At 45.2% G+C, this 16,075-nt stretch overlaps 1 protein-coding gene across 1 annotated transcript in view; it reads left to right on the top strand.

Moving 5' to 3' along the window:
• The window catches only part of LOC139412959 (sodium/calcium exchanger 1-like), a 223,289-nt gene extending 215,003 nt beyond the window's left edge, over positions 1 to 8,286 (top strand). Inside the window, exon 6 of the mRNA XM_071159876.1 lies at positions 7,585 to 8,286. Within this exon, the coding sequence (XP_071015977.1) occupies positions 7,585 to 7,961 (377 nt within the window). The 3' untranslated portion in view covers positions 7,962 to 8,286. The remainder of the gene's footprint in view (positions 1 to 7,584) is intronic.
• Positions 8,287 to 16,075: the final 7,789 nt, after the last annotated feature.

The following is a 16,075-nucleotide window of genomic DNA, read 5'->3' as shown; positions in this document are numbered from 1 at the left end:
CCGCCCCACTGTAATTATAGTCAATATAACAACACACCTCCCGCCCCACTGTAATTATAGTCAATATAACAACACACCTCCCGCCCCACTGTAATTATAGACAATATAACAACACACCTCCCGCCCCACTGTAATTATAGTCAATATAACAACACCCCCCCCCCCCGCCCCGCTGTAATTATAGTCAATATAACAACACACCTCCCGCCCCACTGTAATTATAGTCAATATAACAACACACCTCCCGCCCCACTGTAATTATAGTCAATATAACAACACACCTCCAGCCCCACTGTAATTATAGTCAATTTAACAACACCTCCCGCCCCACTGTAATTATAGTCAATTTAACAACACCTCCCGCCCCACTGTAATTATAGTCAATATAACAACACATCTCCCGCCCCACTGTAATTATAGTCAATATAACAACACATCTCCCACCCCACTGTAATTATAGTCAATATAACAACACACCTCCCACCCCACTGTAATTATAGTCAATTTAACAACACCTCCCGCCCCACTGTAATTATAGTCAATATAACAACACATCTCCCGCCCCACTGTAATTATAGTCAATATAACAACACATCTCCCGCCCCACTGTAATTATAGTCAATATAACAACACATCTCCCACCCCACTGTAATTATAGTCAATATAACAACACATCTCCCACCCCACTGTAATTATAGTCAATATAACAACACACCTCCCGCCCCACTGTAATTATAGTCAATATAACAACACATCTCCCACCCCACTGTAATTATAGTCAATATAACAACACCCCCCCCCCCCCGCCCCACTGTAATTATAGTCAATATAACAACACATCCCGCCCCACTGTAATTATAGTCAATATAACAACACATCTCCCACCCCACTGTAATTATAGTCAATATAACAACACACACCCCACCCCCCGCCCCACTGTAATTATAGTCAATATAACAACACCCCCCCCCCCCCCCCGCCCCGCTGTAATTATAGTCAATATAACAACACACCTCCCGCCCCACTGTAATTATAGTCAATATAACAACACACCTCACGCCCCACTGTAATTATAGTCAATATAACAACACATCTCCCACCCCACTGTAATTATAGTCAATATAACAACACACCTCCCGCCCTACTGTAATTATAGTCAATATAACAACACACCTTCCGCCCCACTGTAATTATAGTCAATATAACAACACCCCCCCCCCCCGCCCCACTGTAATTATAGTCAATATAACAACACATCCCGCCCCACTGTAATTATAGTCAATATAACAACACACCTCCCGCCCTACTGTAATTATAGTCAATATAACAACACACCTTCCGCCCCACTGTAATTATAGTCAATATAACAACACCCCCCCCCCGCCCCACTGTAATTATAGTCAATATAACAACACACCTCCCGCCCCACTGTAATTATAGTCAATATAGCAACACACCTCCCGCCCCACTGTAATTATAGTCAATATAACAACACACTCCTCTGTAATTATAGTCAATATAGCAACACACCTCCCGCCCCACTGTAATTATAGTCAACGGCACACCGCCGGCACACCGCAGCCACACGGCTCAATGAGCCTCGTTTATCATGGACAGTCAGCCGGAGAAGACCATGAGCAGCCCAAGCAAAGGTAGTATTGCCCAATGCTCAGTTGAAAAGCACCCCTGTGTGTGTGTGTGTGTGTGTGTGTGTGTGTGTGTGTGTGTGTGTGTGTGTGTGTGTGTGTGTGTGTGTGTGTGTGTGTGTGTGTGTGTGTGTGTGTGCGTGTGTGCGTGTGCGCGCGTGCGTTGGTTTGTGACTTTTTTGATGATAGTCGAGGGCACACTGAGTGGAATATGTTAATCTCTATTTGAGCCTTGTATACGGAACACAACAAAGTACATTAGTACATTAGTCTCAAGGGTGTTTTCTATCCCACATGTGGCTTTGCTAGTGTGAACAACACTTACCAGGCATGCTGCTGGCAGACTGCTGGCCCACTGCCCTCCCGGACTCACACACATACACACATACAAAAACAAGCATACACACACAAACACATCTAAATATGTTAACAGAATGAGCCTCTTCTGTCAAGGCTTTCCTCAGAAAGCATCAGATATAAATATTGGTCCAGCTGTTGGCCAATTACCACCTCCACCTCTGTGTTGATGTTTTTTACTTCACAAAAGTGGAGTCTTTTGGGTTGGAGCTCTTGCTGTGCTAGGTTGATACACTTTGTAGGTGTTATGGAGAACGACAGGGTATTTAATGAAAGTGTCTCCCTGTTTTTTCTCAGTGCAGGTACAGATGTAAGATATTCATTTGAGCCAGTTTGCTACAGCAGGAAAATGATCCTGCAGCAACAGGAAATGTGAATTATTATGTGGATTATAATGAATGGACATTTTTGTAGGGGTTGATACATTTTTCTTAAGTGGAAATCAAGTCTGACATTTTAAAGTGGAAATGACAAGCTTGAGAAACCTTTTTAAACCTCAAATACACTACAAGCTGTACATTTCCTGCATTGCAATAGGGTGATGAAATTAAGATCTGACAACTGTAGAAGGACTTTTAAACATGTCCCGTTAGTCCCACGGACCTACTGCTCCTCTATAAGACCTTACTAGGCAAACAGCTAATGGTTGCTATAATGGTTGATCCCTGTAAGATGTCCATCTGTAGGCGTGAGCGTGACATTTATCATGTAGGCTTGGATAGTTTATGGGGTGCACAGTCACAGTCAGTCTAGAGAAAGAGAGCAGGAGAAGCGCTCTACTGTTCTTCCTGACCAAAGTTCCTATTCAGTTACTAATTCTATGTTTCTGACTACAAATGGATATTGTGAGAGCATTGATTTGTGTGAGAATACTCCCAGCACACCGGATGTGACATCATCAGCATCGCTTCCTCCTGGCCTTGTCAGGAAGGGACAGCAGAGGGGGGGTGAAGGCCTAATCGCTGTAGAAACCGATATAGCCATTAGCGGCAGCTGCGGCAGAGAGAGGCTGTTGCTGCATATTAATAGGGCCGGAGAGAGCAGCAGATCTGTGGCAGTTAAATGGCTGGTGATTGTAGGGCTTGTCAAAGACAACAGTCTCCACTGTGACTGTGTGATGTCACAGCCAGGAAGTGATTAGCAGTCAAGCTGTTGTCTTACGGATGAGCTTTTGCCTTTTTCTGCTGTCTGCTTGAGAAAAACTATTTTCTTGGAGGTAGAGATGACCCAGGTTTGACTGCAGGCTCTTGATAGGGCAAAGGAGATTGAATATGCTCTCACACAGTGGGGGAGAGAGGATCAATGAGAAGGACAACAGGTGGGATATCTGCCAATCGCACACACACACTGTGCTGATTACACACCCACACACACACACGGTCACACAGAGACATTATATCTACCCACATCTCTATCCTTACACAATCACAGCCACCAAGAGGACTGAAGTGTGTGTGTGTGCGTGCGTGTGTTTGCGTGCATGTCTCTCTTATAGATACTCTGTTTTATCTTGTGGAGAACTGTGAGACACCACACCCCCTCGGTTTCCTCCCTTCCCTCCATCCCTCCATCCCTCCTTCCCTCCATCCCTTCTTCCCTCCATCCCTCCTTCCCTCCATCCCTTCTTCCCTCCATCCCTTCATCCCTCCATCCCTCCATACCTTCTTCCCTCCATCCCTCCATCCCTTCTTCCCTCCATCCCTCCATCCCCTCTTCCCTGCATCCCTTCGTCCCTCCATCCCTCCATCCCTTCTTCCCTCCATCCCTTCGTCCCTCCATCCCTCCATCCCTTCTTCCCTCCATCCCTTCGTCCCTCCATCCCTTCTTCCCTCCATCCCTCCATCCCTTCGTCCCTCCATCCCTCCATCCCTTCTTCCCTCCATCCCTCCATCCCTTCGTCCCTCCATCCCTTCGTCCCTCCATCCCACCTTCACTCCATCCCCCCGTCCCTTCCTTCTCAGTGAAGCTGAGATGATCCGTGCAGATGAGGCAGCCCCTGTCTGTTCTACATCAGCATTTAGCCACTCCCCTGTCTGTTCTACATCAGCATTTAGCCACTCCCCTGTCTGTTCTACATCAGCATTTAGCCACTCCCCTGTGTCTCTGTCCGTCCTGCTTTTGTCCTCCCTCTGCATTCTGCTCAGTGGATCCAACCACCCTGTGTTATCAGAGAGAGAGCCTTTTGTCCAGCCTGCCGTACAAAGCCTGAAGAAATGATTGCTCTTATTTAACCATTACATTGATTGAGAGAGTTAGAGAGACAGAAAGATAAAGGAAACGCATGTAAATGACGGCTACAAAGTATATTGAAAGTAACTGCTTCCGCACAGATGTGGTTCTTGAGTTAATTAAGCAATTAACATCCCATAATGCTTAGGGTCATGTATAAAAATGCTGGGCAAGCCATTACTTTGGCTACCAAGGCTATGACCACATAGGATGGTAAAGCCCCCATCCACAGGGCACAAGTGGTCACTGAATAGTTTGATGAGCATGAAAACTATGTAAACAATATGCCATGGCCGTCTCAGTCACCAGATCTCAACCCAATTAAAAATGTATACGAGATTCTGGAGTGGCGACTGCGACAGCGTTTCTACCACCAGCAACAAAACACAAAATGATGGAATTTCTTGTGGAAGAAAGGTGTCGCATCCCTCCAATAGAGTTCCAGACACTTGTAGAACCTATAACAAGGCGCATTGAAGCTGTTCTGGGTGGCCCAACGCCCTATTAAGACACTTTGTGTTGGAGTTTTGTTTATTTCGGCAGTTACCTGTAGTTTAACTTATACACTTTATGTTTTTCAATTATATTTCTTCCTGGTCTTGCTCCAGCGGTTTTGCAGCTCAGTACAATGCCAGAGTGGCCAGTTAGCAGGCTGGGGATCAAGGGGTGAGTCCCTGAGAGTACTATCCAGAGTCACTGGACCAGATATGGATATTATTTTGGTGTCTGTCTGTCTGTCTGTCTGTCTGTCTGTCTGTCTGTCTGTCTGTCTGTCTGTCTGTCTGTCTGTCTGTCTGTCTGTCTGTGTGTGTGTGTGTGTGTGTGTGTGTGTGTGTGTGTGTGTGTGTGTGTGTGTGTGTGTGTGTGTGTTTCTTCAGTCTAAGCCTTTTTGTGAAGCAAAAACAGCTACTGAGTCCAATGTCCACACTCGTATGCCCATGTCAGTGCTTGTCCTGTGCCATGTTGAAGTCACCAGAGCTAGATTCCCATTGAATAGTGCCACCCGGTGCCAATGACCATGTTATCATGTCCAGCTGGCAGAGCCTGGTGCCAGTTTAGTGAATGGAGTCACCCTGAGGAACAGTATGTCTCAACCTTGTAATCCACTCTTCTACTCTTCTCTCTCTGTCTCTCTCTCTCTCCCTTTCTCTCTCTCTCTCACTCTCTCTCTCTCTCTCTCTCTCTCTCTCTCCCTCCCTCTCTCTCCCTCTGTCTCTCTCTCTGTCCCTCTGTCTCTCTCTCTCTACCTCTCTCTCCCTCTGTCTCTCTCTCTGTCCCTCTGTCTCTCTCTCTCTACCTCTCTCTCTCGCTCCCCCTCTCTCCCTCTGTCTCTCTCTCTGTCCCTCTGTCTCTCTCTCTCTGTCTCTCTCTCTCTACCTCTCTCTCTCCCTCTGTCTCTCTCTCTGTCCCTCTGTCTCTCTCTCTCTACCCCTACCTCTCTCTCTCCCTCTGTCTCTCTCTCTCTCTCTCTCTCTCTCTCTCCCTCTGTCTCTCTCTCTCTCTCTCTCTCTCTCTCTCTCTCCCTATGTGTCTCTCTCTCTCCCCCTCTCTCTCCCTCTGTCTCTCTCTCTCTCTCTCTTTCTCCCCTGTCTCTCTCGCTCTTGGTCTCTCTCTCTCTCCCTCTGTCTCTCTCTCTCTTTCTGTCTCTGTCTCTCTCTCTTGCTCTCCCTCTCTTTTGCTCTCCCTCTCTCTCTCTCTCTCTCCCTCTGTCTCTCTCTCCCTCTGTCTCTCTCTCTCTCTCGCTCTCGGTCTCTCTCTCATCTATGTGCTGCCTCTTCTCTTCTCTCCTCCCCTTACCTCCCTCCCCATCTCCTTCCCCCACTTCTCTTATTTTCACCCTGTTTCCCCTGCCCATTTGGCCAGAACTGAAAGAAAGACCAAGTCCTTTCTCTGCTGAAGGTGCCAGGAAAAGGAGAGGGGGGGTGCACAAAGGAAGTGAGGAACGATTGAGGGACAGAAAGGGGAATAAAACAGAGTGCTTTGTCACTTGCCAATGAAAGACATCTTCAAAATTAGGCTAGTTGCCCTGATTCTCTATGGAAGCATTTGCTCCTGGCAAGGTAACAACTTAGCATACACATCTCCACTCCAGAGAGTGGATGGTCTCTTCCTGCTGGGTTGCTGTTATTCCTAGAGCAGACTAGTTAAATCCAGTCACAGAGACGGCCATGTATAAATAGGATTGTGCTTGCATCAGGTATTGAACTGTGTCTGGGAGAAAGACACAGACAGAATAGTTCTGCTGAGATGGAGGTCCTGTCACAGCAATGGTGCCAACTTTGCTCCCTGATTATAGTCTCCAGACAATTCATTAAACAATGTTTTATGAAACAATGCTGTTCAGGGTTCTCTAGTCTGTGAATTAACATTTAGGTTTTTTGTTTTGTCTGTCACCCTTCACCCACATCCCCTTCCCCTTCCCCATACCTCATCAACATTCATTCCTCCCCTCCTCCCCATCTCCCCTTCCCCATACCTCCTCAACATTCATTCCTCCCCTCCTCCCCATCTCCCCTTCCCCATACCTCATCAACATTCATTCCTCCCCTCCTCCCCATCTCCCCTTCCACATACCTCATCAACATTCATTCCTCCCCTCCTCCCCATCTCCCCTTCCCCATACCTCATCAACATTCATTCCTCCCCTCCTCCCCATCTCCCCTTCCCCATACCTCATCAACATTCATTCCTCCCCTCCTCCCCATCTCCCCTTCCACATACCTCATCAACATTCATTCCTCCCCTCCTCCCCATCTCCCCTTCCCCATACCTCATCAACATTCATTCCTCCCCTCCTCCCCATCTCCCCTTCCCCATACCTCATCAACATTCATTCCTCCCCTCCTCCCCATCTCCCCTTCCCCATACCTCATCAACATTCATTCCTCCCCTCCTCCCCATCTCCCCTTCCCCATACCTCATCAACATTCATTCCTCCCCTCCTCCCCATCTCCCCTTCCCCATACCTCATCAACATTCATTCCTCCCCTCCTCCCCATCTCCCCTTCCCCATACCTCATCAACATTCATTCCTCCCCTCCTCCCCATCTCCCCTTCCCCATACCTCATCAACATTCATTCCTCCCCTCCTCCCCATCTCCCCTTCCCCATACCTCATCAACATTCATTCCTCCCCTCCTCCCCATCTCCCCTTCCCCATACCTCATCAACATTCATTCCTCCCATCCAATAACCTTTTCCCAATCCCTATTGAATCACACGCAACATACAACACTAACCTCTTTCCTCCATTCTCCTCCCCTTCTCCCCATCTCCCCTCCTCCCCTTCTCTCCTCCTCCCCTTCTCCCCTCCTCCCCTTCTTCCCTCCTCCCCTTCTCCCCATTCCCCCAGACACCTTTGCCAGTAAGGTGGCAGCCATCCAGGACCAGTATGCTGACGCATCCATCGGCAACGTGACAGGCAGCAACGCGGTCAATGTGTTCCTGGGCATCGGCGTGGCCTGGTCCATCGCTGCCATCTACCACAACTCCAAGGGCAACGACTTCAAGGTAGACCCGGGGAGCCTGGCCTTCTCCGTCACTCTCTTCACCATCTTCGCCTTCATCTGCGTGGGGGTGCTGATGTACCGGAGGCGACCTTCGATCGGCGGCGAGCTGGGAGGTCCGCGGACTCCCAAGATACTGACCACCATGCTGTTTGTCAGCCTGTGGCTGCTGTACATTCTGTTCTCCTCGCTGGAGGTCTACTGCCACTTCAAGGCCTTCTAAACAGCATCAGACTTAAGAAGGCCCAAGAAGAGCTAACCAGAGACAAGGAGGAGGCAACAGCAGTGGTGAAAAACATTTTCCTCTTGTCATTAATAAACCCCCCTTTCCCCCTATCCCCCTTTTAAGAAGTGAAAGATATGCCCCCCCCCCTCCTCTGTCCCCATGGTCTAGTGCTTAATGGATGAAACTGGTTGTTAAGGCGAGGAGAGGCCTGTCAAGGCTAGGACAGACACCCCTCTGAAGTCTGTAAAATGGCAGTTGAGTGTGTGTGTGTGTGTGTGTGTATGTGTGTGTGTGTGTGTGTGTGTGTGTGTGTGTGTGTGTGTGTGTGTGTGTGTGTGTGTGTGTGTGTGTGTGTGTGTGCGTGCGCTTGTGGGTGCATGTGCGTGTGTGTGTTTGTGGGAGCGTGTGCACGTGAGTGTTTGTGGGTGCATGCGCGTGTGTGTTTGTGGGTGTGTGGGTGCGTGTGTGTGTGTTTGTGGGTGTGTGTGGGTAGGTGTGTGTGTGTTTGTGGGTGTGTGTGTGTGTGTGTGTTTGTGGGTGCGTGTGTTTGTGGGTGTGGGTGTGTGTTTGTGGGTGCGTGTGTGTTTGTAGGTGTGTGGGTGCGTGTGTGTATGTTTGTGGGTGCGTGTGTGTTTGTGGGTGTGTGTGTGTTTGTGGGTGTGTGTGTGTTTGTGGGGGTGTGTGGGTGCGTGTGTGTTTGTGGGTGCGTGTGTGTGTGTTTGTGGGTGTGTGTGGGTAGGTGTGTGTGTGTTTGTGGGTGTGTGTGTGTTTGTGTGTGTGTGTGGGTGTGTGCATCCTGAAGGGGGAGCTGTTTAGTATATCTCTTACTACTCAGCAACCTTCCAGAAACAGCATCGTCCACGTCTGATGCTCGTTTCAAACTAAACACTAGACATCTGAGTGAAATCCTTTAATTCCCCTGACCATCATTATTGATATGTATATGCATGAACATCCCCCAAAAATGATTTAGCTGTTAACAAACGTAGTGGTTGGGAGTAACAGCTACTTTTAAAGAAGGTCTCTCCTCTGTATGTGAGTCTTAATAAATCTCAGTTAGGGCCTGGCTGCAAGAGCTGCCCACCACCTTCTGATCCTCGGTTTGATCCCCAGTAGAATATCTGATTAGGGTTCCTCTGTTATTTATCTGGCCGCAGATGTAGTTATGTAAAAGGTGAAAAATCATGGAGTTTAGTATAATTTGACCTTTAAGGCCGTATTGTTTTTGATTGGCCTGCGTTACCATTTTAACTTTCAGATAACTCGTTGTCAACTTAAATGATACTTTTTATAACTAGCCCAAGATGGCTTTTCCAGTTTAGTCAATGGGATTGTCATCACTACCATACTTGATTCAAATTGCAATAGAATGCAGAGAAGCCATACTGTATAAGCTCTATCCATTGGCCACACGCCTTTCAGCAGCTTCCCCAATTGGCTCTTCCTATCCATATGTGTGTCTAAGTTCCTCCCTGACTGGTCTTTCTATCAGTCCCAATCCTCTGTGGGCTCTACAGCCAATTCTTAACCACTAACCCTAACCAGAAACTTTAACCCTATCCTAAACAGAAACCCGCCCCTATCCTAAACCCGCCCCTATCCTAAACCCGCCCCTATCCTAAACCCGCCCCTATCCTAAACCCACCCCTATCCTAAACCCACCCCTATCCTAAACCCACCCCTATCCTAAACCCACCCCTATCCTAAACCCACCCCTATCCTAAACCCACCCCTATCCTTAACCCACCCCTATCCTAAACCCACCCCTATCCTTAACCCACTCCTATCCTAACCCCACCCCTATCCTAAACCCACCCCTATCCTAAACCCATCCCTATCCTAAACCTGCCCTCAACACTAAACCCACCCCTATCCTAAACCCACCCCTATCCTAAACCTGCCCTCAACACTTAACCCACCCCTATCCTAAACCTGCCCTCAACACTTAACCCACCCCTATCCTAAACCTGCCCTCAACACTTAACTCACCCCTATCCTAAACCTGCCCTCAACACTTAACCCTCCCTTATCCTAAACCTGCCCTCAACACTTAACCCACATGCTCTTCTCTCTCCACTGAGCTGCACATCTTCATTTATATTCCATCAAACAATATCTTGAACATAAAAACATCAATTGTAATGGTGGACAGAAGTGTAGATTAAACTGTTTCTATAATGCAGTAGCCCTATCGAGACATTTTACAGAAGTTCAAAGTGAAGCTGGTGAGAAATACATTGGCTGGGTATTTTCTCTTTTCAGAGGTAAAAAGCTTTTGTCTTAATGATGCAATCATTTAAATCCACCTTACTGGCAGTCTCGAGATATAAGGGTTCAGATAAACAGATCAATTCATATGTGGAAGATGAAGGCAGTCCACAATATTTACACCTTCAATCAATTTTTTATGTTAAAGGTATGATGAATACCCTGAGTTTCCTACTGAGTTTGTTTTATACTTGATGTGTAGCGTGATAATGAAGTAGAAGTAATCATAGAGTTGTAGTTTGGTTTAGAAAATTATAAACATAGCAAGATTTTGTATTTTTTTGTCATTTCTCACCCCAGAATTTGCAGCCCCGAGAAGGTTCTAGATTAAAGTACTTACAGTGCGTTTAGAAAGTATTCAGACCCCTTGACTTTTTCCACATTTTGATACGTTACAGGCTTATTCTAAAATGGATTAAATAGTTTTTTTCCTCATCAATCTACACACAATACCCCATATTGACAAAGAAAACAATGTTGTTTATAATTACATTTTTGCAAATGCAATTACAAAAATATATGAAATATCACATTTACATAAGTATGCAAACCCAGTCTGAGGTCCTGAACACTCTTAAGCAGATTTTCATCAAGGATATCTCTGTAATTTGTTCCATTTGTTCCAGTCCCACAATACTTCACTGTAGGGATGGTGCCAGGTTTTCCCCAGACGTTTCGCTTGGCATTTAGGCCAAAGAGTTAAATCTTGGCTTCATCAGACCAGATAATCTGGTTTCTCATGGTTTGAGAGTCCTTTAGGTGCCTTTTGGCAAACTCCAAGTAGGCTGTCGTGCCTTTTATTGAGGAGTGGCTTCCGTCTAGCCAATCTACCATAAAGTCCTGATTGTTGGAGTGCTGCAGAGATGGTTGTCCTTCTGGAAGGTTCTCCCATCTCCACAGAGGATCTCTGGAGTTCTGTCAGAGTGACCATTGGGTTTTTGGTCACCTCCCTGACCCAGGCCCCTCTCCCCCGACTGCTCAGTTTTGCCGGGTGACCAGCTCTAGGAAGAGCCTTGGTGGATCCAAACTTCTTCTATTTAAGAATGGGGAGAATGGAGGCCTGCAGACATGTTTTGGTACCCTTCCCCAGATCTGTGGCTCGACACAATCCTGTCTCGGAGGTCTATGGACAATTCCTTCGACCTCTTGGCTTGGTTTTTGCTCTGCCATACCCTGTCAACTCTGGGAGAATATAGACCTTTCCAAATCATGTCCAATCAATTGAATTTACTACAGGTGGACTCCAATCAAGTTGTAGAAACATCAAGGATGATCAATGGAGACAGGATGCACCAGTTCCATTTCAAGTCTCATAGCAAAGGGTCTGAATAAGGTATTTCCATTTTTTATTTTCAATAAAGTTGCAAAAAATTCCCAAAACCTGTTTTTGCTTTGTCATTATAGGGTATTGTGTGTAGATTGATGAGGATTTAAAAAAACATTATTTTAGAGTAAGGCTGTAACATAACAAAATGTGGAAAAGGTCAAGGGGTCTGAATACTTTCCGGAGGCACTGAATATGGAAGTCAAGTGCAGTTTACTCCTCTTTTGCCAAAGGGAACTATTTCTAATGGAAACTCCAGTAACAGCTTAGCCAGAATAGTAGTGTGTTTTCTAACACACTGACATTTCTTAACAACACCAAAAAGATCCCTCTGCGGTACTAAAAGTCTTGCTGTTGTTTAACCAAAACAGAACATTTCTAATGACAAATTTGTATAAAAGCATTGACATTTCATGGGGATGGGTTAATGCCTGCGTGTCCCCTTGCTTACCTGGTCTAAAGTGAACTTGTTCACGAATGACCAACTGTGGTAAGAGTTTTTAAGGTTCATTCTACTATGGTGGGGTGTGGGGGTTTCTATTACAGTAGCTGTTGGTTAATTATGAAGGTGGTGGCATCAAGCTCTAGAGTAGCTCTATATGTTTTTTGTATGGAGTGGGGTGGGATGTTTCGATGTGAAGGAAAAACATTGCACTGGTTCCCGAGTTTGTAATGAAAAGGATGACAGTGCTTATATGCTGATGGTGACCCTGCTGTTGCGGGATTATATTACATTTCGCTGACCTGAAAACATTACTATGACAATTAAATACTTAAAAAGACCTCAAACCCTAATATCAAGTTATCCAACTACAAATGAAAAGAGGAGGAAGAGGAGAAAGAAGAAGAAGAAATAACATGTGAAGTACAGCCATACCATACATTGTGTACTGGTGCAGTGAAGCACAAGGACTTCTCCTGCCCAGCATGTGTCGCTATGGTGTGTGTCTACACCGTGACTGTGCAGCGCAGCTTCTCTCTGTATCCTCTCTCCCCCCCCCCCATGTCCATATTTTGGAATGTTAATGTGCTACTTGTTCACAATGTGCATGAATGATAACATGTCTGTATATAATAAGCAGTATCCCATTCGTTGATGTTGATGGAGGTTTGAATGTTGTATAGATTTGGACTTGTTGTGTCCCCACTCTTACCCGAGCTTGGTTCCCAACTTTACCAATTGCCTGGGCTGTTCCCGACTGGCTGCCCCATCTGTCTCCAGTATGTGTGGCTTCACCTCCGTGTGGAAGGGGATTGGGGCAGTTGGTTAAACGGGTCTCCCATCCACTATATCCCAGTGGGGACTTGGACGTGATAGGGCTTCGGGTCTCTCACCCGAGCTCGGTTCCCTGCATCTCCATGTCACATGGGTTGTGAGCTGACCGGCTCCCCCCCCACACACACTCATGTAGTAGAATGTTTTATTTGAAGTTAAATATTGCACATTCGGTTAAAAAAGGCAATATCTGCTGTTGTTGAAGGAGGGTGAGAACTTAAAGAGGTATGTATCTTAAGGGAGTTGCATGGGAATTTGTACAAAAGACACTGCTTGCTAATAATGACATGGCTGGTTGTGTTATTTGACAGTGTAAGAGAACTATGTACACCAAAAGCTATTTTGTCATGAAGAGATCATATGTATATACTGTATAGTGTTAACAGAGAGAGGTCTGATACCTCCACATATCTTAGAGAATTCTACATATTTATTTTAAAACCCTGACTAAACTCAAGAATGACAAATATTGCCTTTTTGGAGAAGTAGTTTGCTTAAGTGCTTGTTTTGCTCACTCTCTCTGTTCCTGCTGTGCTGAGCAGTGTTTCGTCTTTGATACCTGAGAAGTGTAATTTCTTCGGGATGGTTTCATTCTTTGTCTCAAGATGGATGTCTGTCTGTCTGTCTGTCTGTCTGTCTGTCTGTCTGTCTGTCTGTCTGTCTGTCTGTCTGTCTTGTCTACCTGGTATGTTCCTGCCTCTCTGTCTCGCTGGCAGGCTGGTACTGTACATGCCTATCTGTCTCTGTCCCTATTGAGTGTCTGTCTGTACTTGATGTGTGTCATCTGATTAGCACCACCCACCCGCCGCCCAGATGGACCTGTAGTTTTCAGGGTTCTAATATCTCTCTCTCTAATTTTCCCTTCTTGCATTCCCTGCCTCTCCCTCTTTAACTTTCTCTCAAGCTCACCCTGTCGATCTGTCATGTTCTTGCTGTCTCTCTTACAGGGTTAAGTTTGCTGTTTGTTTTGTCTTATTGATTATAATTGATAGAATATCATGATTTTGTCTTATTTTTGTTCATGTCTGTGTTTTTTTTCTTTGTGTTGCACACCAACTAATAGGAAGAAGTACACTAACTGTGATTACTCTACATGGTACACTTCTGACACAGAAAATAAAGTTTGGGATACCCTGTTTCAAAGACCACCGACTGGACTTGTTTTGTGGGTCTGCATGTGGAGCGGAGTGTTTTTTAAAAGGTTGAGAGGGTTTACTACTGGGAAGTCTGGGAAAGAGCCACTCAACGACAGAGAGCCACTCAACTGTTAGGCAACCAGAGTGTGAAATTGGGCGTAATACTCTGCCTCGAACTGTGCATGAATGAATGTCTGTATATAATAAGCAGTATCCTATTCGAGGTTTGAATGTTGTATATATTTGGACTTGTTGCCCTCGCCCGAGCTTGATTCCCTAATTTACCAATTTTTTTGTGCACTTCATTCGGTTGAAATGCATCAGAAAAAGGAGTCGCATTAATGCTGCCTAATTGTAGCTAATGGAATCACAACATGTACGACTCATCCATGACATTCTTCGCTCTTGCATTAAAACACAAAAGCACCTGGAATGAAGTGTCACGTTGCAGGTTGTGCAATGTTCAAAAGTGTGTGTGTGTGTGTGTGTGTGTGTGTGTGTGTGTGTGTGTGTGTGTGTGTGTGTGTGTGTGTGTGTGTGTGTGTGTGTGTGTGTGTGTGTGTGTGTGTGTATTTTGTATTTTATTAGGATCCCCATTAGCTGTTGCAAAAGCAGCAGTTACTCTTCCTGGGGTCCACATAAAACATGAAACCTTATACAGAATGACATAATACAGAACATCAATAGACAAGGACAGAACTACATACATTTTTTTTAAAGGCACACGAAGCCTACATATCATGCATACAAACAAACTATCTAGGTCAAATAGGGGAGAGGCGTTGTGCCGTGAGGTGTTGCTTTATCTGTTTTTTTAAACCAGGTTTGCTGTGAAAAGACCCCTGGTGGCATGGCTGGTGGGATAAGTGTTTGTGTGTCTGAGCTGTGTGTAAGTTGACTATGCAAACAATTTGGGATTTTCAACACATTAATCTTTCTTTTAAAAATAAGAAGTGATGCAGTCAGTCTCTCCTCAACTCTTAGCCAAGAGAGACTGGCATGCATAGTATTTATATCAGCCTTCTGATTACAATTAAGAGCAAAAAGTGCCGCTCTGTGCTGGGTCCGCTGCAGCTTAACTAGGTCTTTCCTTGCAGCATTGGACCACACGACTGGACAATAATCAAGATTAGACAAAACTAGAGCCTACAGAACTTGCTTTTTGGAGTGTGGTGTCAAAAAAGCAGAACATCTCTTTATTACGACTAGACCTCTCTCCATCTTTACAACCATTGAATCTATATGTTTTGACCATGACAGTTTAAAATCTAAGGTAACACCAAGTAATTTAGCTTCCTCAACTTGTTCAACAGCCACACCATTCATTGCCAGATTCAGCTGAGGTCTAGAACTTAAGGAAGGATTTGTACCAAATACAATGCTGTTAGTCTTAGAGATGTTCAGGACCAGTTTATTACTGGCCACCCATTCCAAAACAGACTGCAACTCTTTGTTAGGGGTTTCAGTGACTTCACCAGCTGTGGTTGCTGATGCGTATATGGTTGAATCATCAGCATACATGGACACACATGCTTTGTTTAACCTGTTGCGACGACCAAACCCGGATCCGGGATTCTATTTATAGACCTAAGCTCATTACCATAACGCAACGTTAACTATTCATGAAAATCGCAAATGAAATGAAATAAATATGCTATCTCTCAAGCTTAGCCTTTTGTTAACAACACTGTCATCTCAGATTTTCAAAATATGCTTTTCAACCATAGGAAAACAATCATTTGTGTAACAGTAGCTAGCTAGCGTAGCATTTAGCGTTAGCATTAGCGTTAGCATTTAGCAGGCAACTATCACAAAAACAAGTAAAGCCTTCAAATAAAATAACTTACCTTTGAAGAACTTCTGATGTTTTCAATGAGGAGACTCTCAGTTAGATAGCAGATGCTCAGTTTTTCCAAAAAGATTATTTGTGTATTAGAAATAGCTCCGTTTTGTACATCACATTTGGCTACCAAAAAAAAAAAAAAAAAAAAAAAAAAAAAAAGAAAATTCAGCCCTCAAAACGCGAACTTTTTTCCAAATTAACTCCATAATATCGACTGAAACATGGCAAACGTGGTTTAGAATCAATCCTCAAGGTGTTTTTCCA

Source organism: Oncorhynchus clarkii, chromosome 1 (genome assembly GCF_045791955.1).
Source record: "Oncorhynchus clarkii lewisi isolate Uvic-CL-2024 chromosome 1, UVic_Ocla_1.0, whole genome shotgun sequence".
Lineage (NCBI taxonomy): Eukaryota > Metazoa > Chordata > Actinopteri > Salmoniformes > Salmonidae > Oncorhynchus > Oncorhynchus clarkii.
This window is presented reverse-complemented; position numbering and strand designations above follow the sequence as displayed.